Genomic DNA, 25,404 nt, shown 5'->3' with positions numbered 1-25,404 from the left:
ATGGAGAGTTCCATACAGCAAACTTCTATGTAATCAGAAATCATTAAGGCTTTTGTGTCCTGTCCTATATTCAAGGTTCTGTCTAAATCAACTCACGAGTCGAGACAAAAATATATTATATCAGCTATACGTACGTAAAGTTTATTAGTTAACCCTTTAGGTTATTGGTTTCGGTTAGACGAGGCGGTGATAGCCGAATGGCACTTCGACTTCACTCTACGTGCGTACGTTATATGCGTTTTTAGCAATTAAAATATCACTTGGTTTAACAGCGAAGGAAAACATCGTGAGGAAAACCTGCATGCCTGAGAGTTCTACATAATGTTCTCAAAGGTATGTGGAGTCCACCAATCCGCACTGGGCCAGCGTGGTGGACTACTGCCTTAACCCATTCTCACTGTGGGAGGAGACCCGATCCAGTGTGCTTGTAGTGGATTGATACAATAATGATTATGAGTTGAAAGGGGTTACTAGGACACCATTCATATGAAGTATCAGCAATATGGTGGACGCTGCGTATTTTTGTACAGTTATTTCTCTAAACAGTGTAACTCCCTGGAAAAAGTTGATGAAAAAAGGTTTTTCATTTTCATACATACTGTAAATACCCTGTGCCCCTCACCCCGATTAGCTTAATACCGTCTTTTTAACTAGCCTTGTATATTTATCGTCTTTCTGTCAGTATGATAGTTCTCAGTACTATCCTAAAGTTAGGAAACTCCCGTTGATCACCACCGTGCCTTGGAGAGCTCGTTAAGCCCTTTGTTATAATCGAAAATTTTACGTTTTAATGTAAATGTGCCTTTGTTTAAAAACGAATATGAACGCCCTTCCGAGTTCTGTCTTTCCTAATTCTGAACTTCCCTCAAAAAACCTCAAAAATCTTTAAAACGTGAATAGGTATCTTCTCGACAAGTGCTTCCCATCTTAGGTCACATCTTCACTTTCCATCAGGTCAGATTGTGGTCAAGCATTAGTCTATATTATCGTAAAAAAGTACAAAAATTCAATGAGTTGTAATAGTATATATAATTACCTCTGTCACAGCAAGATTCATATATATTACAGGTAGAAATCGGTTAGCAACTGTTGGAAAAATTACAGAATAGATACGGCGAGCTAGAAAATTGATGTTCCGCATTTATATGCCATTTAAACATTTGTAGAGAGCTATACTCGGAGTATCTCTACCTGATCAAATTAGAAATGTGGAGATCCGAAGAAAAATCAGTTACCGACATAGCTCATCGAATCGCGAAGCTGAAGTGGCAATGGGCGGAGTACATAGTAAAGGATGGACGTTGGGGTCCCAAGGTGCTGGAATGGCGGCCCCGCACTGGTATGCGCAGCGTTAGTTGACCCCAGGTGGACAGACGACATTAAGTGCGTCGCAGGTAGCCGCTGGATCCAAGCGGCACAAAACCGTGGAATTGAAACTCCCTACAAAAGACCTATGTCCAGCAGTGGATGTCTATCGGTTGATATAATGAAACAGTTAAAAAAGTCTATCTGATATTTGCATAGGAACAGCTTTAAGGATTTCTCACACGTTTCTATCCAAGAGATAATATGCTTTTGCCCAGGAGAGGTATATTAATAGCCAGACGATGTTGATGGTGGTCGAATAATAACTGACATACCTATTTCTTTAAGTTTATGTATGTATTTGAATTGTGCCGAGGTAGATCAGAATACAGTTGTCAACATCATTTTGCTTACGAGGCGACTAATAAATAAAAGGGAAGACGCGCAGCAGCATCCTTTGTGCTACTACTACCGTATAGTGCGATCACCAACCCGTCTGCTCAGCGTGGTCATTATGGACAAACACAACCGTTGGGAGAGGTTTTTTGTTCAGCAGTGGACTGGTTTGGGCTATTGAGGATGATGAAGATGAATTTGAATTTGAATAGATAGGTAAATGCATATAATTCAATATAACTTCCTGTATTTACTAGATGCTGATATGTAGAGTACTCATATTACCCAAGAAATATTATGGGATAATATAGGCTATATGATGGCATGTGCCTTTAGTTAAACTAGAGAGCGATATATTGCAGAAGACGTACAATTTACTTCAATCATTATTTGATGAGCCAGCATAGTAAAATATTTCTGTATTTGTACTGAAAGGTCGCGACTAATAATTATATTTATAAATAACTTATTCTAATTCTCACCTCACAGGAGCAGCGCCGAGGTGGTTGAAAAACACAGTTTTTTTTACAGCGACGTAAATGTTAGAATTAGATACAACATTTATTAAATAAGTAATAGTCAACAGGTAACACAGATATGAGCATATCAACAACAGTTTTTTAATACATTAAAAAGTACAAGTACAACAAACGCGGGTAAAGAGCTCGCGTATATGATAAATAGTCATTTGTAACAATAACAACACTGACGGGAAGACTACAGAATTATTGACTGAAAGTAACAAGGACTGCAAAGTAGACATCACAGATCGGAAAGGGCAAACATAAACGAGAAGAGTAAAAAAATAATAATTATAAAACACGCGCGGCGTTAACACGTTCGGATGCGGTATGAAAAGTCTGCACAGATTCAACAAGTGGCAGCGTTAAGGCGGGCTGCGCGGGCCTTCGTAGAACCTTTCAGCGGGAAAGCTGGCCCGCGTGTGTCCGCTCACCCGCCTCGCTGAGTAGAACAGCATGCGTCTGTGTGCGCAGACTCCACACACCCTTCATTGTTACAGTTGCGTCTGTAGTCGTGACATCGTATGTCTACAGGTGTGATGTTGTTGTGTGCGAGCGTGACGCGCCTACGGGTCTGGCACAGGTGAGCCCCGGCGGCCCCCAGCCAACTCCCTAGTCCCTGTCCTATCTATACCCGCTTTTACAATGAAATGGCTGGCTGAACACAAACTACCTGCGTGCTCCTTTATTAGCTGACGCATATATTATACAGCGCTCAACTATTTTGCCATCGATGTTTACTTAATTATAAATCTAAAACTAATAGAGCCATTAAATGGTATACGGGAAAGTTGTAGTTGGTGTACTCGAAGTTTCGCATAGACCGAGTACCATGTCAAGCTTCGATGCATTTAATTGTTTAGCATACATTACTAAAGTAGGTCGTCAAACAACGCGGTGTGCCTCTAAGCTTTAAATCTAGATCTAAATGGCTTATATACGCAGATGATTTTGAAGAATAGTAGTTTAAATTAAAAGTTCAGTTCTAAGGTTTACCCACTAGGTGGTACTACGCCCACATCTTGAATAGGCGTAATAATATAATCGTCAATTCTAAATCTATACTTATAATAAAACTGTAACTGGAAGATTTCTGTACATTTAATATTTTGAAAATTTAACCCGGGGGATGCTTTATAATAGACACTGAGTCAAAAACAGATTATTATTTAATTTTTGTCTGTCTGTCTGTCCGGGCATCATGTAAAAATTACTGAATGGATTTAAATAAAATTTGGTATAGTAGTAGCTGATATATCGGGTCAACATATACTTCTTATCCCGATAAACAATAAGTTTCCTCCGGGAAATGGGCTGAAATTTTTTATCAATTTCACTTCACACACCATCACACATTACCATTTAAAATTATTAGCAGAGCAAGCTGGTTAAAGCAATAATTCACACCCAAGCTTTTTCATCCATCGTAGTCTTTTATACTATAATAGGACTTTTCTACAAGAAACGGATCCCAACAATAGATGGTCGGCCTCCAGAATGCGTGTTTACCGTGCGTAGCCCCTCCAGAAGTAACGCACTTCTTTACCCGAGCAACATTATAGCTTATTTAAGAGGGTCCAGATATACATATATTTCCTTACCCGATCACCGTAACCGTATCACTGTTTCGTATCTCATTGTGCACGCCTTTCAGTTTACTCCGTATCAGTATCAGTATTGTGCATTAAACTGTTCTGTTCCAGCAATCCTTTGTTGATCGGACAAAAATCGACTCGATATTAAACGGGCCTAATCACGTAGCGTCCTAAAATTTAACGATAAGGGGATGGAGTGCGGATGAATAAAAGGTCTTATGAACCTCCTGTGGCTTAAGAGTCTGAACCAAGGAGCAGTATTCTCACATTTCACATTCTCACATTCTCTTAACACAAATAAAGTACCACTCATTTTGCAAGCTGATTTTCGTTTTGTAAATTACGCCTTTAATATTCTAAAACAAGGTGAGTAATTAGGCCTATTTGAATTAAGATATGACAATTTTTTTTTTTTTTATCAAGCTATCAAACATGGGGATCAACCCCTTCCGATGGTGACATGTAGTGACAGGTTGTCTTAAAAGTTTTGAAAATTGTAACTAGTCTATATTTTTCAAGTTTTTCAACAGGGTTCTTTGAAATTTCACATGCTTGAAGCAACATCAACATTGTTCGGGCATAATTAATCAACAATGGAATTTTATCTCAAGGGCGCACAATAATTCTACGTGGACGAAGTTAAGAAGCAAGAATCTTCCGTCTGGACTACGGGACTCATTTTCGCATAAAAATGAAAACGCGCTAAGAATTTCTGTTCGCATCGAGCGAACAGAAAAGCTTTTGTAGTTTTAAGAATCCAGCATTAATCCTTTATTTTCCCGGGATATAATATAACTGTGGCCGTCTCCAGGATAGAAACTATTTCTAAACCACCAAGATAAATAAAGCGGTCAAGGTAAAAAATTCTATTTTTTAAATCCGGCCGTAACACTTTTCCTAAGTCCATCTCATCTATTCCGATGGTGGTACGTGTGTACCAAATTCAATCAAGATAGGTTCAACAGAACTGCTCTGGAGCTAAGTTGAACATTGGAAACTAACAAACGAACAACTTCTAGCATTTATAATAATATTATGGTTTTTGGGCCTAATCAAAAAGTACGCTCAAAATATTCAAAAGTTATTTTTACACCTACTAAAACGCTACACGTACACTAACTACTATATTAGATATTTGGTTACGAATCGACTTCCGTAGACTCGTAGAACTCTACGTGCTACGACCTCCATCGCAATGTTTTTCGATACGCGTTGTAACTTTTAGTACGTTACTTTTTAATAGCAGTATTACAAAGTCAAAGTCATTCAAAGTCAAATATTTCTTAATCAAATAGGCACGTATAAAGCACTTTTGATGCGTACATTACATGCAAATATAACATAGAAGTGAGTTGATGGCGATAACTAAATTCGTCAACTTAAAACTAAAGCTACGAGGGTTCCAAACGCGCCCTGGTCTAAGAAGAAGCCCACAACAAACAAAGCCTCCGCTATCCGCCTGCCTGAACGTCCGTCCGCCTGCCTGTTTATCTGCCACCGCACTCATTTCATCAACCGTAATAGAAATATATTTACATAGGCGAAACTAAGTACCTAGTCTAACTTTAGGTACAGTGGTTAGCATTTTTATAAAGCGTAGATATGGATGACGTAAAAAACTATTTTCGTTATTTATATAAACGTTAATATTGCACGACGTCCATCCACTAGAACCCGTTGTGAGAATTGTAGCACCTATCTAAAAAGATAGGATATGAAAGATTCAGGATCTTCTCGATGTTCTTTAGATTTATATTCTACGTATCGTTAATTTATACTATGAACTAGCTTTTTTTAACCACGTTGGTAAAAAATGCATTTATGAAATACTGTCGAAGAAGCCTGTCATTACAGGGCAGACAATTGTTGGACTAATAAAAATATGACATTTCTCCAGATACATACATTATTTCTATTCCTAATTTCGTAAGGTTCTGTGCAGGTTTTAAGAAAAAAATAGGTAAGGTAACAAACAAACGAACATACACAGAGTTTTTGAGTAAAAAATATTTTTTGTCCTGCGACAAGGAAGCTCAACTTAACGCCCACTGTGCGTCGCCAAGCCAACAGTCGTTCTCACCCTCAAACACTCTCGAAGTTTTAATAGGTTTGAAAAACTAGATGGATGTTAAAAACAATCATTAATCTTCCTAACTTTCATAGTTACTTTGCTGTCACAGGATGTGGGCTACATTTAAATTCTAACCCGGTAATTCCTGACCGATTCATTCTCATCATCATATTAACCCAATACCGGCCCACTACAGGGTACGGGGCTCATCCTACAATTAGAAGAGGTTAGGGCCTTAGTCCACCACGCTGGCCCAGTGTGAATTGGTGGACTCCACATATCTTTAAGAACATTATGGAGAACTCTCAGGCATGCAAGTCATATCAACCCATTACCGGCTCACTTAAGGGCACGGGTCTCCTCCCACAATGAGAAGAGGTTAAGGCCTCAGTCCACCACGCTGGCCCAGTGTTGGTGGACTCCACACATCTTTAAGAACATTATGGAGAACTCTCAGGCATACAAGTCATATCAACCCATTACCGGCTCACTAAAGGGCACGGGTCTCTTCCCACAATGAGAAGGGCGAGGGGTGGTGACACCTGTATTCAGATCTGCGGTCGCCACAGGGCAAACAATTTAGTAGGTACAACATTGTAGGTTACCGTGGCGAGTAACAAATATACAAAAAAAAACATCGTCGAACTCAGTGCCTTCTCTTTTTTTTAAGTCGGTTTAAATAAACATCCAAAATGAAAACCTCCTTATTTTTCAATTCGGTAAAAAATGAAAAAAATGTGTGAGTCGTCAGTCGCAAGACCGTAGTCCACCACGCTGGCCCAGTTCGAATTGGTGGACTCCATTTATCCTATCCCACAGCTTTATCAACTCTGAGAGCACAGGCGCACAAGTGGAAATAATATCCAAATAATATATGTGTGATATTAAGCGGGGGTGAACTTCTCACGTTAATAATATCCCTTGTGAGGGGATATAATCGGGGGATAGAATTTTTATCTCCTGCCCGTGCTAGCCCTGAAGGCCACGGGTCTCCTCCCACAATGAGAAGAGGTTAAGGCCGTAGTCCTCCACGCTGGCCCAGCGCGGATTGGTCGACTCCACACACCTTTGAGAACATTGTCGAGAACTCTTAGGCATGCATGTTTTCTCGGAATGTTTTCCATCAACGTTGATCGAAATGATATTTTAATTGCTTAGTACGCACATAAATAAGAAAAGTTAGTGGTTCGTGCTGGGATTCGAACTCGGCCCCCCAAAAGTGAAGTCTGAGTCCTACCCACTGGGCTATCAATTCTTCATTATCGACCGATTAGGTTAGGCTTAATATACATTTATAGATCGCTACCATCTTATACTCCGCCATCACATATAACTAAGTAAGATATTAAGGTTTTTTTATTCCACTACAAGTTAGCCCTTGACTGGAATCTCAGCTAGAGCCGTTACCGTATTGCTAACGGGCTAACGTGTTAGAAAAATGGCAGTTATATACGCCAGAGGCTTTGGCCGCGGCTAGTTATCACCCTACCGACAAAGACGTGCCGCTAAGCAATTCAGCGTTCCGATACGATGTCGCGTAGAAACCGATTAGGGGTATGAGCCTAATATAACTGAAATTCCTCTAATAGGCTAGTCCGTTGCGATCTTGGGCATATTATCTGCCCAAAAAACTGCCCTACGATGCTCGAAAGTAAAAATATATCTATAATATATATATATATGCCTAAGCGTAAATATATATATATTGTAGATATATTTAAAAAAAAGTGATAACGAATAACTTAGCAACTGATAAATTGAAAACACAAAATATTTAATGTAGGTACTACCAGAGATTTTTGAAGTTCAAGCGGTACAAAATTTTGTTTATATACACGTGACGTCATAATTTTGAATTCGGCGTTTCAACTGTCATGACGTTTGGCTAGATTTTGCAGTTATAAGTTAAAAAAAAGCATTATATTCTACTAGTCATGCCTTTTAGTTTCATACCCATATTCAGAGGGCTGTTAAGAAATATGCAATCCGTCCATTTTTTGGCGGCGCTTCTTGTTTTTCATCAAACCTAGTTAAACACAAAAAAAAAACAGAATTCAAAACGGTTCATCCGTTCGGGAACTTCGATGCCACGGAAAGAAATACCCACACACGCGCGCGCGAATTGGATTTTCAGCTAAACGATTTAACATTAGTCCGGGCTGGCCAGGATATTTAGCATTTGAATATGGCATGCGGCAGAGCGTTTTTTATGATAAAAATCTATGGAAATATACCAAGCATACAAGGAGCACCGGTGGCAGGTGTGGTGGTGCTACTCGCTCGCGCTGACACGTTAGCTGATACCTGTTACCGCAAATTCTCCCTTAAACCTACAGTCCTTAGTCACCTATCCATTTACCAACTAGAAACAACGTTGCTTTCAATTTTTATTGGTTACTGTGTTATTTACTCGTTCAGTCTAGACTGAACAAAAACCTTTGACAAAATGTATTTATTTTCAGCAGTGTTTTTGAACAATATGTTTAAAAATTCTGCGATATATACCCACACGTATTTTATTTTGAAATACGTGTGGGTTGTGATTTCTTATTAAATTAATTATGTGGTTATCTTACTTATTTGAAAATATAAAATATAGGTCCAATAAATGCAAAAACTTTAAAAATTATACGTAATTGCGTCATCTATTAAAAAACTATGGAACTAAAATGAATGAAACGAAACAACGCCATCTCTTAGCGTATTGTATAATGAATAGGATCATCACTGTGTAACGCATACGAGTAAATTTTATTTCAATAAGAAATTTTGTAAACTATAACTACGCTAATTTATAAAATAGAATGGAGAATAATTTGTTAAGAGTATACTGTAAGAATGTTACAATAACTCTTAGCTGTTTGGCACCTAGTATTGTTTCATCATTGCTGCATAAGAAAATTTGGAAATAAGAATAAACTATGGCAATATCTACCTCGTTTGATGTCAATGTCACTGTCACTGCTAGTGAATAGTGATATCTCAACTTGACTAACAGTTTGAAGTTTATTCACCCCGCGCCGCTCGAGACGAGTCGACTCAGCAGTGCGATACTGCTTGATTTTTTTTAATTCGATAGCAATATTTTGTAATTGCACGATAGAAAGGCTTGCGTCTACGATGGAGCTTAAACAGTAATTACAATATAATGCTGTGAGTGTGTCAATGTTGGTTGAACCAGCGGACGCGGAGTGAACGGATGTACCACTGCCCAGAACAAAACTGCGACTAAAACTATTGACAATAAAATGCCTTTTGTGAACATAAAGAAGCAATATTTAGCAATCGGGATGTTGATTTTTGTTGTATTATTTTTCTTCAATAGTCGACCAGCCTTTCAATGCCAGTTCACACCGGAGGTTACCCCGTACTTGCCAACTATATACGGGATAACACCGACGTACGCAAGACTCACCCAAAAGGCCGATCTTACAAGGTAATACTCATTTTGTCGTGATCATTCTGCCCTTGGTTGATGTATTGGTGTTTGTAAACTATTATTTGGCTTACAATTTGGCAATCGCTAATCTAAAGATAATAATGAAAGTGATAGGTGACAAGTTTATTTATGAAAAATCTCTTAATCAAAGAAGAGGAAAGTGTTCATTAATTTGTTTGTCCAAAACTAACACTTGCCACCCTAATAAAATATCACTATGTTACTATGACAAGCTAGTTCAAAACTAGGTTTAAACCTATATAAAATTACTTTATTTTGGAGACCTGATACTTAATGTGTTCTTATTGGCCTACATTATGTAGGTACTGCTAAATAGGAACCCAAGTTATTTTCTTAGGATTACTTCACATGCATGTTAACTGCTTGTAATAATTTTGAACTGACTGTTGCACTATTAATATCTTTATATCCTGAGTGGAGTACACTGTATTGTGCACCAAAACATAACAAAATAATGAGACAAGAAATAAAAAAGCTGCCTCATCACTATAAAGCAATTTCTAACTGGCAAACTAGTATACACGGAAAAAGAAAATTGTAATAAAAATGACAGAAAAGAAATATGAAAAAAACAAATATTGAGTACAATATACATTTAAAAATTATAATATATAATATATAATATACTACTAGCTGACCCATGCAACTTTGTCTGCACCAAATCGGTTATTACTGGAAAACACGAATAAAATGACATTTTCTAAAAATGAATCCTTGCTAGATTGAATTATCGGCCCTGAAATCCCCTGTATACTAAATTTCATGAAAATCATTGGAGCTGATTCCAAGATTCCAATTATATATATAAAAGAATTGCTTCTTTAAAGATATTTAAGATATATTGTATATTGATACTATAGTGATACTCTATGAATATAATATCTCTGAGAATAACACTATTAATATCATGTCTTAGTTATCCATAAATTATGTAGTTCTATCTGGTCAGTGTAAGTGGCCCTACTGTACCAACAAGATGTAAAATAAATAAATAAATAACAATACAAAAATGAATTGGAGCTTTCTGCAAGGATGTGGATTAGTGGCATTTTCAGCTCAATTGTAATCATGACAATATTGTCTAGTGTTTCATATTGCACTTTAGTAGTCAACCCTCCATGTGTCATTCCAACTCACACTAACAAGGCTTTTCTTGTATTAACATTAAACCTTATTATTAATTATTTTATTTATAAATGCACAAAATAGGTGTATATTAAATTAAAGAGTCAAAAAGTTATTTTTGGGATCCTCTTCTGGAAAATGCACATTTGTAGTGCTGTTATATAAACAATGTTATATAACAAGACATCAGTAGTTATGATGAGAGTAAATGCAATGCTGTTTGAACTATGCTACATACATCACATCACAAACACATGCTGTCTTAATCCACAGCTCTGGATACTATAGGTTATAGTGCCAGTGCGGCTTAAATTAAGGTAAATAAAATATTTCATTGCTACAGGTTATCACAAACATTGATGTTGGTAAAAAATTTCCATTGGATTGTCATAGAAGATTCTGATACAAAAACAAAATTGGTTGAAAACCTGCTCAAAGAGACACCTCTTAAATATACTCATCTCAACATGAAGACGCAAAAGTCAAAACATTCATCGGTAAGTGTATGTAATAGTTTCAATAGTATATAAACAATTGCCTTTTTGGTAAATAACAGTTGTAGTGTTTTAGATATATGGTGATTTCATCAAAATGCCTTGTTGTTTTGACTTGTTCCCTATCCCTTTAGATTTTTGTACTGAACATTATACAGGGTTTTATAAACAAAACTGTAACTGAATTTTTATGCAATGTTAAGGCCATTGATGTATGTAACAGTAATTTCCTGTAGACCAGTCTTCAAACTTTTCAACAAAACTTCAAACTACTATTAACATTTTACTATTTTATATAAATGTTATAGCACCAAACAAATACCTTCACCTAGTAGCCAATTAATGTTTTAATAATGATAAAGGATCATACAAAATTACATAATATTTTATACACTTTACATTTATAACATATTATTTAATTTATATGCAATGCAACACCTCACCCACAGTACTGGTAACTGACAGATACATAGTGTTCATTTTTATACACTCCCATAAGACCTGTCTTTGTCACCTTTGCCTACATGTTTATCTAAATTATCAAGGCATGTGGTAGCTTCCCAACGTATAAATTACTACAATAAGAGTTGACTCAACATGTCCCTAACTTTATTATTAAATTTTATTTAAATCTTTCAGGTATTGGATGTCAATATATGTATTTATAAAACATCCGCTATCAGCAGATGGTATTGTGTATGTTTGATTTTTGACCTATTTTTGATATAGTTTTAATGTTAATCGTTTTTTGTTTTTCTTAACAAGAATTGAATTGAGATTCTTTGCTAACCAACTGACTTCTTATGTCAGTCTCTTAATAATTTTCCTTTGTTGTATAAATTAAATAAGAGTGTCTTTGATTGCTGTTTATGGGCCAAAAATGTTTGGTTAATTATTTACTTCTAAATGAAAACTAAATTCTAAGCAACTTTAAATTATACTATTTTAACATCTGTTTTTAACATTTCTTGGCTTTTATTGAATATATTTTGTCTGAAATTAAAACTTATTTTTATGACTATGTGCAAAGATTTCCTTCTTGAAAAGAACATTTAATGCTTATTGCTAAGATGATCATGTTTTAAAGCACTTGTATATTTTATGATAATAAGCTGAAATATAATGTAGTTTTACCATAACAAGTTTTCATGTGAAGTTTTTACAATCTTGGTATTTTCGTAAAACGATCTATCGGTCCTAAGGCTGTTTGCGAACGTAACAAATATAGACTTGTCTTGTCCGAAAACTGTCTTAACTCTTAATATTAGTAAGAAGATCGTTATTTTATAATTAGATCATGTAAACCGATTTTACTTTGTTAACAATATAAAATTAGGAGCCAGTTAAAATGCATAATAGAAAATATCTACTCTACAAAAACAGAGAGAGTTTAAGTTAAGAATATACCTACTTTTAGAATAAACAAATACTTAATTCAAATATTCGTACACAAGATGTGGTTGATGTAGACCTAAGGCTAAAAATCTCTTGTGATAGAAGCCTCGTACCGCTAGTTTGCCGTTACGACTTGTACGTGAGTGAGTTCATGCATTCGTCATAATTCATTGACATTACAGCTTCGTATAAATAATATAGCATTGAACGTTGTACAAAACGAAACGGTAATCGGCAATTATCGGAATAGGTAGAGTATATAACCTAAACTACGTAGATTATCGAGTGGAGACTTTCGTCCTACGACTTTTTTTTGTTCCAGGAGGTATGGGGGCGATCGTTTAAGTTTATTAAAAAAAATATATATTAAAACATATAAACACTTAAATTCAAAATTTATATTTGATTTCCAGAATTGTCTAGTTCTTCTTAAAAAAATTGAATTCAATATTTTTTTAAATATTATGTTAAAAAGATAAAAAGAAAAAAACAATGGATTTTCCACTTGAATATGATTTACGATTAGTAGGTACCTAATGTACTTGTATCAATTTTAGAACAGCATAAATGTGTTGTGATTTTTTTTCTAAATTCTAGGTTAAAAATACCGAATTTGATTCATTTATTGTATTAATAACATTATTAATATACTTAGCGTTGTCTCGAACGAAATTTTGTCTAACAGTTAGGAAGGCTTTCTTTTTAATTTCTGTTCCTTGTAGTGAAGGTACCTAATTAAACTTTACCCATTCCTAACACTGGTAATCAGTTATCATTGAGAATTTGTATTTGTGGATTCTGTGCTTTAGACAATGAACCTCGTTTTAGTTTTAATTTGATAAATAATTAGTTAGATATTTATTTTTCGTTGGTTTATTAATAAAGAATAAAATTTAAAAGAGAAGAAAAGGAGATTCCTAAATGATAAAGCAAAAAAAAAAAATTGTCCAAAAATTTTATTCCGCTGTCGAATAATACTTAATTACAATATTTTATTATCAACAGTAACTGGAAGTACCTACCAATGCGATATCTAATAATAGATGCCAAACGCGAACTTAGTTTTAATATTTACCAACGACAATATTGTTTCACCACGAAATTATCGTGGACAAAGACGTGCCTCGTAAATATCGATGCCGGCAATGGGCATACCATTCCTGACCATATCCATAACACGTTAGCCCGCTACCATCTTAGCCTGCATCATCAATTACCATCAGGTGGGATAGCAATCCAGGGCCAACATTGAAGTGGTACAAATAATAACATTTGCCATTATTAAATTTACTGTTAGGTTGAAGTTTCGTGAAAGAAAGTAAATTAATCACGCTTTATACAAACAATAAACGATAATAGGTTCATGAAATTAATAGTAAGTGTAGTAATTTATTACCTTGATAAAATCCAAAGCCGAATTATGCTAGTAACAGACTAAGTAGACGCTATCTGTATCAAGTCGTAATATCTTATGTAGGTATTTACATATAAAGCTGAAGAGTTTGTTTACTTGAACGCGATAATCTCTGGTACTACAGGTCCGATTTGAAAAATTCTTTCATTGTTGGATAGGTAATTTATCGAGGGAGGCTATAGTCTATATATTATCACTCTTAGACCAATGGAGCATAGCACCAATAAAATAATATTCTAAAATCAGGTTTTTTTTCCTTTTGAGAGCTTTTGCTGTGTGCGCTGCGTATACGTTAAAAAGTTTCGATAAAATCATGTATCTTTTGAGGTTGACTTATAAGCGGACGAAGTCGCGAGGGCCGCTAGTGTTTTCATATATTGATGTTATGCCTAATTCGATAACAATCCCGAAATGTCTTCTGGATACAATATAATAAATATATATGTTAAAAGTGCAAAAATAATGATCATCCTTAAATTACAGAGAAAACAATCGCTTCCCGGGCACCCTAACGTACTAGTACTAGGAAGTTCTCGCGCCCGATTCCCGAAACGTATCCTTAAAGTCAAATTTACTAGACTATATCATATCGTGTATTTAAACCCTAAAGTTATAAAACTTTTTAATTATATAAGGCATTTTTACACAAGTTTTTCAAAAGAAGGTACACTATACATGTTTTTTCCCCTTTTTAGTGAGTGATTACTGCATTAGTTAAAACTAAAGCTGCTAGTTCCAAACGCGCCCTGCAAAGCTAAGATGAGCGCCACGAGATAAATGTGTCTACCTATTACATATTTTGTTTTATCTTACGGAAATAGGACGAGAAAATGGTAAACATTTCTGAAATATAGTTGTATGGATTGCCATTGGGTCGAAATATCGACAAATCCAAAAATATTATCGTGGTATGTACCCGTTGAACTACCTATATTTAAGAAATGTTGATTAACCACGAAAATAATAATCTCATGGCGCACATTCCAAGCCCGACTGGTCTAAGAACAATAAACATAGTTGTTTATTTGTAGTTATTAAAAATGGAACTAACGATTTGACCTGTCTAAACGCGTCGTTTTTTTGTTTGCATTAAGAGTTACGAATGCGATTCCAACACAAATAATTAAGCTATATAAATCCGTTTCTCTTTTACAGGCGAGCGGTGTAGAACAAAGGAATATAGCGTTAAATTGGCTTAGAGGGCATCTAGATGCCATTCCAGACAAGAGAGGTGCTGTTTATTTTATGGATGATGACAATACTTATTCGCTCAAGGTGTTTGAGGAGGTCAGTTCAAACTTTTAATCAATTCTTCCATACTATTTTAGACGACCTGGCGTAGTGGAGAGTCTTGAAGTCTAGGTCCGAGTGCGATTTCTAAATTTTTCCTGGTCTGGTCTGTGGCTAGTTATCACTACCGACAAAGACTTGCCGCCATTTGGTTAAGCGTTCCGGTACGATGTCGCGTAAAAACCGATTTGTGTTTTAGTAGTTAGAGTTCGACGGCCGATTGGCGCAGTGGGCAGCGACCCTGCCTCCTGAGTCCAAGGCCGTGGGTTCGATTCCCACTATTGGAAATGTTTGTGTGATGAACATAAATGTTTTTTCAGTGTCTGGGTGTTTATATGTATATTATAAGTATTTATGTATCCTATTCAAAAAAATATTCATAAGTCATCTTAGTACCCATAACACAAGCTACGCTTACTTTAGGTATGTAACATATCATAATACATAGTGTATACACATGTATATAATACATAGTGTATATAAAAAAGTGGTACCTAACGGGTTACCGCACTAAATATATTAAAGCAATATTGAAACAACGAACAAACGATCGAAACAGCACACACACAGATGTACGCACCCGTGTCGAAGCCCCAAGGTAAAAATTAGCTTGGGTGCCTCGATTGTGAGTTTGCCGTTTGGAACTACTTGATCTCATTCTCTCTTCACCATTCTACCATCGCACTGCGAGACACCGAGCGGGTTTTCATCACTATGTTGTCAATATCCCAAAAAAATTTCTTATACGAGTTCTGTATTTTCTAATTCTTACAACCTGGGTATCTTTGAAATCCAAAAATTAAAAGGTAGTGTGCATTCTCTGTTAAAGTGGCTTTCGTTCGGAATCTATCACAAGTCTATTAGTAGTTAAAAAACGCCAACCCGTGTCTCCTATGAGAGACGAGGCCTGTGCCCAGCACGGCTAGCATAGGCAGGAGACATAAAATAAATTCCCCGATTTCATAACCTGATTCAAAATTAACTTGTTCAGTCCACCAGCTCTTTCAACAGCACTGTAGAGCAAATAGTCTTAAACAAAGTGATGATGCAGTCTACGATGGTAGCGGGCTCTTTAAACTACACTATCGCATTAGGTTTAAGTATTCTGTGGTGATAAGTGTAAGAATAAGAATAAAAATAAATAAATAAATAAGAGTGAATAGGCATCTTCGAGGCAAGCAAGTCGCGTCTTAAAAAAATCATTCGTAGTTTCCATACCTACGTTAATATGTATACTGTGCGCTATTATCTTAGACTGCATCGCTATTAACCATCAGGTGAGAATGCAGTCAACGGCAAACTTATAATTGAATAAAACATAAAAGTCAGTACAACGCTAAAGTTTTATGAACAAAATGGGTCTCTGCTAGTGATAAACACTGCCACTCGCTACGTTATTATATAGGTGCGTCTAGGCGATTGCTGGCAGCATGAAGTCTTCCTGCCTTTGATTTCATTTTGTTTTTTAGAGTATTTAGTATGTGTATTTATGTATGTAGTATATATATAGATCTAGCTTTTGCCCGCGGCTTCGCTCACGTTAAGTTTTATTTTTGATTTGTTAAATTTACTACAAAGGGTTAAAAAAAGGTCTTGCTGCTTATAGAAAAATATGAACGGAAATTACTTAGAAAATCAGAAACTTTCATATAAATTTTGATCCCCTATGAAATACGTATTTCTTTATTATAAATCGAAAACCTAAAATCAAAGTTTAATTGATGTAGCTTGAAAAATAAATTGATAAATGAAGAATTTTTTACAAACTTTCATCCCATATTTAACCCTGATGGAATTTAAAAAAATCCTTTCCTAGCGGACGCCTACGTTGTAATAACTATCTGTGTGCAAAATTTCAGCCCAATCCGTCAAGTGGTTCGAGCTGTGTGTTGATAGATCAGTCAATCAGTCAGTCAGTCAGTGACCTTTGCCTTTTATATATTTTGATAATATACAAGTTCTCAGCTGCTCAATAAATATTTTACGCAAAAAGGGTAGGTTAGGTATACTTTCGAAAATTTGTGCAGTTATGCTGATAAGGCGTTTGGTGAAAATAATTGGTCATATACAATTACCAATCAAGTAATCGGTGAGTACTAAAGCAAAAATGATAAGTTTTAGTTTTTTAATCGATGAAGTGCGTTTGAAATAAAAAAAAATATTTTCTAAGATTACGTTGACGAAACAGAGACAACTATTGCAATATCCTGTACAACCAATAGCTTGGACATGGTAATTATTAATGATATTATCACTCGCGCTTAGATGTAATTAATGTTTTAAAAGATAAAATTTAATTAAAAAAAAAAATTAGGGATTTTTCATAAAATAAACTTCTTTCTAAAAATATAAGATAAAATTAAATTTATATTTAAAAAAAAATGAATTAAAATAAAACGATAATTGTAAATAAGAAATGTGAATAATAAATGATTAAATGTAGATTAAAATTGTAGCTATATTTAATTAAAAATCGATTAAAATAATTTCTCAGCTTGAAATGACAGCTTAATTTATGTTATTTTTATTTATAAATAATAAAGACTTTTTTTTCATCAATATAACCTTATATTGATGAAAAAAAATCTATTTCAATTTCATACTCTATATTTAATAGAAGTGTGAAGTTGTTTACTCAAAACCTATTATGTCATTATTACTTTATAAAACTATTTACACTGTAACTTATAATTAATCTTACTTAAATTTGTATTGTTTATCGAAATTATTACTTACGAATAACTATTAATTAAATTTTATTCAATTAATTATTTAAATGTATATATATATATATATATATATATATATATATATATATATATATATATAGATTATTTATTTATTATTCATAATTAACAATTCATCTCAAGGCCAGTGGATAGACAATATTTTTTGTTTTCTTATTTGGCGTATAAATGTACAAAAATTTTGGATTTCCTAATCTTGAGCAAGCAACATAAAGCTGGCCATGTGAAAAACATGCACTTGATAAATTTAATCCCGTAACTTGTAGCGACTGACCTTGAGCTTTGTTAATCGTCATCGCAAAAGCAAGGCGAATCGGAAACTGTAATCGTTTAAATGTGAATGGTAAATCGCTAGGAATAATAGGAATACGTGGAATCAGAACATCTTCTCCTTTATATTTTCCGACTATTATTGTAGCTTCAATCACATTAGGCATAAGTTTTTTAATGGAAAGTCTAGTTCCGTTACATAATTTTGGCGTATTTAAATTTCTAAGAAGTAGTATTGGAGATCCAATTTTCAACGTCAGCTTGTGTGAAGGCATTCCAGGTGGCTCTAAAGAGTTAAGAAATTCGACTGGATAATTTATAGCATCATTTTCTTCTGTAACTGTGTCAATAGATTTATATTCCGTAAAAGGTTAGTTATTTCTTTTATTTTCTTATTTAATATAAGTTGTAAAATAACTCATTGAATTTAATGAGAAAACATTTTATTGCATTCATTGCCGCATATAAAATTGAGTTACATCAATGGACATAGCATGTTCGTTTTCTCCGTGGAAAAATACATGGTCATACCAATTTTTATGACAATCGGTTGAACGGGGCGGAAGTCGATACTTGACAGCGCCGCCTGGTGGGGAGTTACATCAATGGGCATAGCATATAAACCTTCTCCGTGAAAAAATACATAAGCATACCAATTTTCATAATGATCGGTCAAATAGTTTCTGAGTTTATCGATGACATATATACAAACATCCTCTTTTATATATATAGATAGATGTGTATTATATTATTACATTTATTATTTTATTTAATTATTTATGTATATATTTTTTATAGAATTGCAATTTCCCGTCTCTCATTGCCTTATTCCATTAGTTAAAGTAGCCTGGAAGAGATCACTTTTAGTGATAAGGCCGCCTTTTGCATATAATTTATGTTAAAGTAAGTGGTCCTGTGTGTGTTTCCGTTATTATGCAATAAAGTTGTTTAAATAAAATAAGTGAATAAATATTTCATTTAACTCCCATTTTCTCTGATTAAACTCTTGTGATTGTATGTTGGAACCTATCTCTGTTTGAGTCTATCAAACTCGCTTGGTGTACTACATTCTAAAACTGTTACCTGTAGTCGGCCGGTAATGGGTTGACCCTTTGTAGTCTTTAATTTTAGTCACGCCACATGATATATTAATCATGAGTTAAAGTAAACAAGATCATGCATGTTCACTTTGTAGAGATAGGTATTTGTTATATGTAAACATTTCATATAAACGATAATATTACAATGGGATTATGATGCAGTATATAAAAAACATAGAAAGTTATAACCAATATTTCAATTATTAACGAGCGATCAACATAAATACAAATTAAGACATTAACATAAATATTCGTAATATTTTTGTCGTATAATTATTAATGTCTCAATTTAAATTATTTTTATGTCGGTAAATCTGTAGACCTGTAAAACCTTGAGCACTAATTATTATCACGAATCCGCTCTTGTTATATCTAAATGTGAAAGTGTTTGTTTGTTTATTACCTGAGTTTGAATCAATTGCTGCACCAATCTTAACGAAATTTGGCATATTAGATATCCTGTGGAAATACAGAAAATAACACACCCGAAAATCGTTCCCAAGGCTTTAAAAATTACATTGCATTTGTTATCAACTTATAAGCCCTCCAGCTTAGTGATCTAAACTGATTTTGACAAAACTTTGCCTAACGGAATCGGAGCCGATGATTTAAGTGGTATGACAGTACGTACCCTAAAGCTAAAATGCTTAGCTGTGCGTCGTTAGCTCGTTGGACGTTCGGCCGTGACCGAAACAAACATCAAAGCGCATACCACTGCGCCGCATAGGTCGTCAAAACCATTGCTGGACCGGGTAACATTTATAGGTGGTTCCAAAATCCACGGTCGCTTATTTCCAGCGCCTCTTAACGACTAGCTTGATGTCATCTGTCTATCTCGCTGGGGTTCGATGCGGGGTCGCCATTCCAGCACCTTGGGAACTCAACTTGCATTGGGGAAAATATAGATAAAACTCAATAATTCTCAATTCTCAATAATCTCATAAATTATTTATGTTTCAATTTTCTTGTGCAACCAACTGTAACAGGAAGATTGCATATTTATTTGTCTACTATAGAAAATTACAGAACAATCGTCGTAATATTAATTTTCCTATAAAAATACCGTGAATGGCTGTGCTTAAAATTGTAACATTGGTTAAGCTGACTCATTTATTGCTTGAATGTGATACTTTCATAGATATATATTATAATTAAAACCAACACATTTTATTGGTTGATGTGCAAGAAAATCTTCGTTAAATTATTCCTTCTTAAAAAAGACGCGTCGCTTGTCTGACGCAATACGTCATGAGCATGTTGAGGACACGGGTGACGCGAACCCATTAATTTTGTCCGTACTAAAAATCGCTCAACACCGCTATAGCAGTTTCCTGTCTAAAAAAAATATCGAAGTTCGTAACATAGCTGGTTACCTTCCTCATCTTCTTAAACTTGAGAGCTAAGCTCTTGTAGGTGTAGCCTTTTCCAACCTTCTCTATCCATGGCCCTCTCTTTTATCTTTTTTTTTCTCGAAGCAGGGAGAAATTAAAAACATAAACTAGACACGCTAATGTATGCTATAATATAACGATTATACGTGCATGATATAACTCATATAACCGAAGCCTGCAGGTTATGTGACACCAATTTCAAAACTTCAGAATACCGAGAATTTCATTATTATAAAACCCGACATCACATTTAGTCCATCTCCGGTGTAAGACGTTGTGACTGACAGCTAAAAAAATCAAGTAATGGACCAACATAGTAAATTTTATGTTTTAATTTTCAGATGCGGAAAATACAGAAAGTAGGCGTATGGCCGGTCGGCATAGTGGGGGGTATGCGAATAGAGATGCCCCTAGTGACCAACGGGAAGATCTCCGGCTTCAATGCGGTTTGGAAGCCATTCAGACCTTTCCCCATAGACATGGCTGGTTTCGCTATCAACGCCACTCTTTTCTTGATTCACCCGGAGGCAAAGTTTTCCAGAAAAGTTCAATCAGGATTTCAGGTAAACGGCCAGAAATACATTTGCATTATTCTTTCTTCTTTCAACACACAACCAAGACCAAGTTTGATACCAGGAAAGCGGACACTAGCACGCTGTTGGACTGAAGGCCTCATCTAAAGGGAGGGTTTTCCTATAATCACAACACGGGTCAGTTTGATTGATGCTCGCAGAATATGGTGGTAGTAATATAGAGGGCGCTGCTGCCCCCTCTCTGTTATATTCCCTTAGTCGCCTCGTACGACACCCGTGGGAAGATGAGGGATCGCGACCTTCATACGGTATGGTTGTTATTGCCATCACCACATAAAGTAGGCGGTGGTGTAACCACAAATTCCGACATTATTAAATTAAACTACAAGAACCCCAAGATGTCCTTTATGAAATAAGGTTTTTATATCTGTATATACCATTATTGTCATCATCTTCTTATCAACCGATTCAAGTTAGCCAGTAGAAAATTACTAGTTGATCCTTGCTACTACATAAAAAGGAATACGAGTAGTATATATAGTAACTTTAAACCATTTTTTTTTGGCATCGAATCAAAAATGTAGAAAATATTTATTTCTTTCTGTTTAGTTGCAGTCGCATAACAAAGTCGGTTTTTTGACTATTTTTTTTTATTTGTTTTCACCTTTCTACCAACGCTGCTTTCACTGGTGTGTGGAAACCATTCTAACGCGGAATCCAGCGTTATTCGATTTTTTTAGCCATATGCTCGGCCCATTGCCACTTGAACTTCGCGTCTCTTTCAGCTTTTAACGCAAGTCTGTTTATTTCACGGATATGCTTATTTTTGTCACTCGCTAGATAGCCTTCTTCATCGCCTACTGAGCGACTGAGCCTCCTTAGGACGTCCATTGTTACCATAAGTAATCACAACCATCAAGTCAAGGTTACATGACATGAGTTTACAGAGAGAGAGAAAAAACTCGCACTGTTCGCAGACTTTAGTCCTCAGGAACTTCTATATATCTAGCTCCTTCTATTTTAGGTTAATTATAACCTCGAACCGATTTTATACAAATTTCATTATACCTCTACATTAATAACAGTAGTAGTCACACGTGACTTAGAATGTAGGTATGCTTGGAAATTGCTGTTTGATTTTAGTTCTACTCAGACAAATCAAAAGTATACGCTCTAATTTATGGTATAACCAATATTTGTTTACGACTTCGTTCGCGAGGCATTTATATTTCCTGCGTTGCCTTGATCGATATTTAGTACTTCAAACAATTCAACTTTTATCAAATGTTATTTGAACCGTAGCATATTTTGAATAGAGTCGCTAACTGTCTCCTTTAATTTTTTTGTGCACATACACGCTTGACACTGCCCCGGAATTAGAGCCTAACCTACTCGGTGGCATGGCTATTTATCTTTCTTATTTACTAATGTTGTTTGTGTATGTGTGTGTGTGTGTGTTTCTTTTATTCGAAAATAGGTCAGCAATATTATAAAAATCACTTAAATTTACTCTACTCTAGATCAACATCATCAATCTGTTTTCGGCACACAACAGGGCACGGTTCTCCTTTCAGAATGACAAAGATTTAGTCCATAATCTTACACGCAGCCGTTGAGAACATTATGGAGAACTCTCAAGCTTGCAGGTTTCCACATTCCACACGATGTTTTCCTTCACCGTTTTAATCAAGTGATATTTAAATTGCCTATAATAAAGTCAGTAGTGTGCTTTAAGCAAATCACGAACCATTTCACTTAAATGTTTATTTATTTATATTAATCTACATATTATAAGTGTGCCACAAATGTATTTTTAACTGTCACGTATCAACTAATTCTACGCGTAAGGCCAAACGCGATAACTTTTTATCGCGCTTTCACTATGTAACTACCGATAAAAGTAACTTCCTGCGTTTTGCCGCTAATCAACTGATTTGTAAACAACAATAGTGTATAATTTGCTAGTAAGCGTACTTGTTTGTATCATAAAAAAACTACTAAAATTCTTTATTAGTGCAAGAATGATAATTAGTTTGTTAATATGTGCTTCTTTCGAGTTTCACGCAGCAACGGACAACGCATTGTCGTGTTTTAAGGAGCTGGAAATACCTATTAGCCTATAGCCTATTAAATTATATTTAGTTATATGTTTTATTTTAATTCGTTTTTTACAACACTAGTTGTTAACAGCTATCTCACCTTTGCAGGGTAGTTTAGCTATAAAAGTAAGCCTGTATCAATAAATTGAAATCGAGCTTGAAACAAGTTCTCAGATTGACTTATATTTGTGATTTATAGTCTGTGGTCGCAGATTTAAAAATGTGTTTTTTTTCTTAAATAATATAATATTCATCATCATCTTCATCATATTGACCGGCCCACTACACGGCACGGGTCTCCTTCCACTATGAGAAGAGTTTCAGGCCATAGTCCACCAATTTGGATAGATTGGATTTCAAACGCTTTTAAGAAATATGGATAAATCTCAGGCATGCAGGTTTCTTCACGATGTGTTCCTTCACCGTTACAGCTAGTGCGTATGTGCGTTTCAATTGCTTAAAACACACATAACTTAATATTGATTTATTTTGTTTTGCAGGAAAGCGAGATATTAAAATACTTCACGACAAAGAACGAAATGGAGCCCCTGGCCGAGAACTGTACAAAGGTGTACGTGTGGCATACACGCACTCAAAAGCCCTCTATACTTAATCCCAAGAAACTAAAACACCCGCCAATACCAGACGGCCATATTGAAGTCTGATTTGACAATAAAATGTTTTCTGATGTTCATTATATCGAGCGTTGAACGCTTATTTCGCATTCCAACAAAGTGAGCAGGTGTATTCCATATCAGTCTCTTAAAAAACATGGAATAGGCTGTATAGCCTTTGATCTTTGCCTGTTGCAAAAGAGATCTACTGTCAAAGTAACCTACTTTTTAAAGTTTTACTAGTCACAGTATAAAGATGTCTCGACATACTTTAAAAAAAAAAGTTGGATTACACAACTTTTAGACATTGTAGCGTCTCACTCTAACACGTCACTGCTGGCATAATCTTGTCTCACTCTTGTAAGGATTGATGTATACTTTTAAAAAAATGTGAACACAACACAGTCACTATCTTAACTACGACACTTTATTCTTGATAGTTTTGGATAAATAATATATTGTATTCTAAATATTTATTTTAGAAAACAATAATTTTAAATACTTTCCGTTTGTGTCGTATTATTTGAGAATATAATCTCATAAAATAATTGAATTTACTATATTATAAATTAATATAATACTCAAATTTTAATTGACATAAAAAGTATGAATAATTTTACATGAAAAAATTATATAATACGCGATTAAAATTAAGGTTAGGAAAAAGTAGCAAATATTTAAAAAAAAAAATCATTCGAAACAAGCTCTATTTAGTAAGTTAAGGTACCTTAAAGCATTATATTGGACTTTAAAATTTTTAATAATTTAAGAAAGCAAACCATGACTTGGTTATCATAAATATCATTAAGAGTTGCCACTTCACAAGTTTTTTTTTAATATTTGAAACATTCCAATACACCAAATCTCATTTTTTTTTTTAAATATCGAATCGAAGAAATCCTAACAATTGTTTTCGCATGTAAATATATTATTAATATATTATATGTTTGAAATAGGAAACTTTTTAATTCTTAACAAAATATATTTGTAAAGTAAATTATACAACGTGTAAATGAAAACCGGAATAATACTTCAGAGGCTTTTGAGGAACATTATGTACTGTCTCTGAGACTTATCTGTGAAATCGACGCTAATAGTTTTAAAGTAAACCATTGCCATAGAAAAAGTCCTGGAAGTGATGGCGTATACGCGGAAATTGCGAAGCTCGGGTGTGTAGCCCCCCTCCTATTCAATCTTATGGGAAGGTGCTGAAAATGGGGCTATGTTCCACAAGATATGCGTGACTCGAATATCGTTACCATCTACAAGGGAAAGGGTGATAGTGGTGACGGTAACTCTTATCGCGGCATATCCTTGCTCAGCATCGTTGGCAAGGTTTTTTGGCGCGTTGTGTTGGGGCGGCTACAAAGGCTGGCAGACTGTGTTTACCCCGAAGCACAATGTGGTTTTCGTTCCCGCCGCTCCACAATTGACATGGTTTTCACCGTTCGCCAGTTGCAGAAGTGCCGTGAGCAAAGGACCTCTTTGCTTGTTGCATTTGTTGACTTGAATAAAGCCTTCGATTCAATAAGCAGAGGGGGGCTATTCACTGCACTTGAGCGTATTGGATGCCCACCAAAACTT

At 35.1% G+C, this 25,404-nt stretch overlaps 1 protein-coding gene across 2 annotated transcripts; it reads left to right on the top strand.

Moving 5' to 3' along the window:
• Nucleotides 1-8,915: 8,915 nt before the first annotated feature.
• On the top strand, nucleotides 8,916-24,265 carry LOC120631474 (galactosylgalactosylxylosylprotein 3-beta-glucuronosyltransferase I). Of its 2 annotated transcripts, none has more exons than XM_039901083.1 (5): nucleotides 8,916-9,324; nucleotides 10,817-10,970; nucleotides 14,932-15,063; nucleotides 20,916-21,137; nucleotides 23,707-24,265. In XM_039901083.1, the coding sequence occupies exons 1-5, from the start codon at nucleotides 9,137-9,139 to the stop codon at nucleotides 23,869-23,871; spliced, it is 861 nt and encodes a 286-aa protein (XP_039757017.1). In that variant the 5' UTR covers nucleotides 8,916-9,136; the 3' UTR covers nucleotides 23,872-24,265. The 2 variants fall into 2 exon arrangements, with proteins under 2 accessions (XP_039757017.1, XP_039757016.1); XM_039901082.1 differs by having other exon boundaries at nucleotides 10,817-10,976.
• The last annotated feature ends 1,139 nt before the right edge of the window (nucleotides 24,266-25,404 follow it).

Source organism: Pararge aegeria, chromosome 18 (assembly GCF_905163445.1).
Source record: "Pararge aegeria chromosome 18, ilParAegt1.1, whole genome shotgun sequence".
NCBI lineage: Eukaryota > Metazoa > Arthropoda > Insecta > Lepidoptera > Nymphalidae > Pararge > Pararge aegeria.
Note: the sequence above shows the minus strand (reverse complement) of the source record. Positions and strands in the feature narration are given on the sequence as shown.

Excerpts from the sequence above, each read along its gene's own strand:
- LOC120631474 (XM_039901082.1), top strand. The coding sequence starts at position 9,137 with ATGCCTTTTGTGAACATAAAGAAGCAATATTTAGCAATCGGGATGTTG. Across the intron at positions 9,325-10,816 it reads CAAAAGGCCGATCTTACAAG|GTTATCACAAACATTGATGT; the intron begins GTAATACTCATT and ends TCATTGCTACAG. Across the intron at positions 15,064-20,915 it reads CGCTCAAGGTGTTTGAGGAG|ATGCGGAAAATACAGAAAGT; the intron begins GTCAGTTCAAAC and ends TTTAATTTTCAG.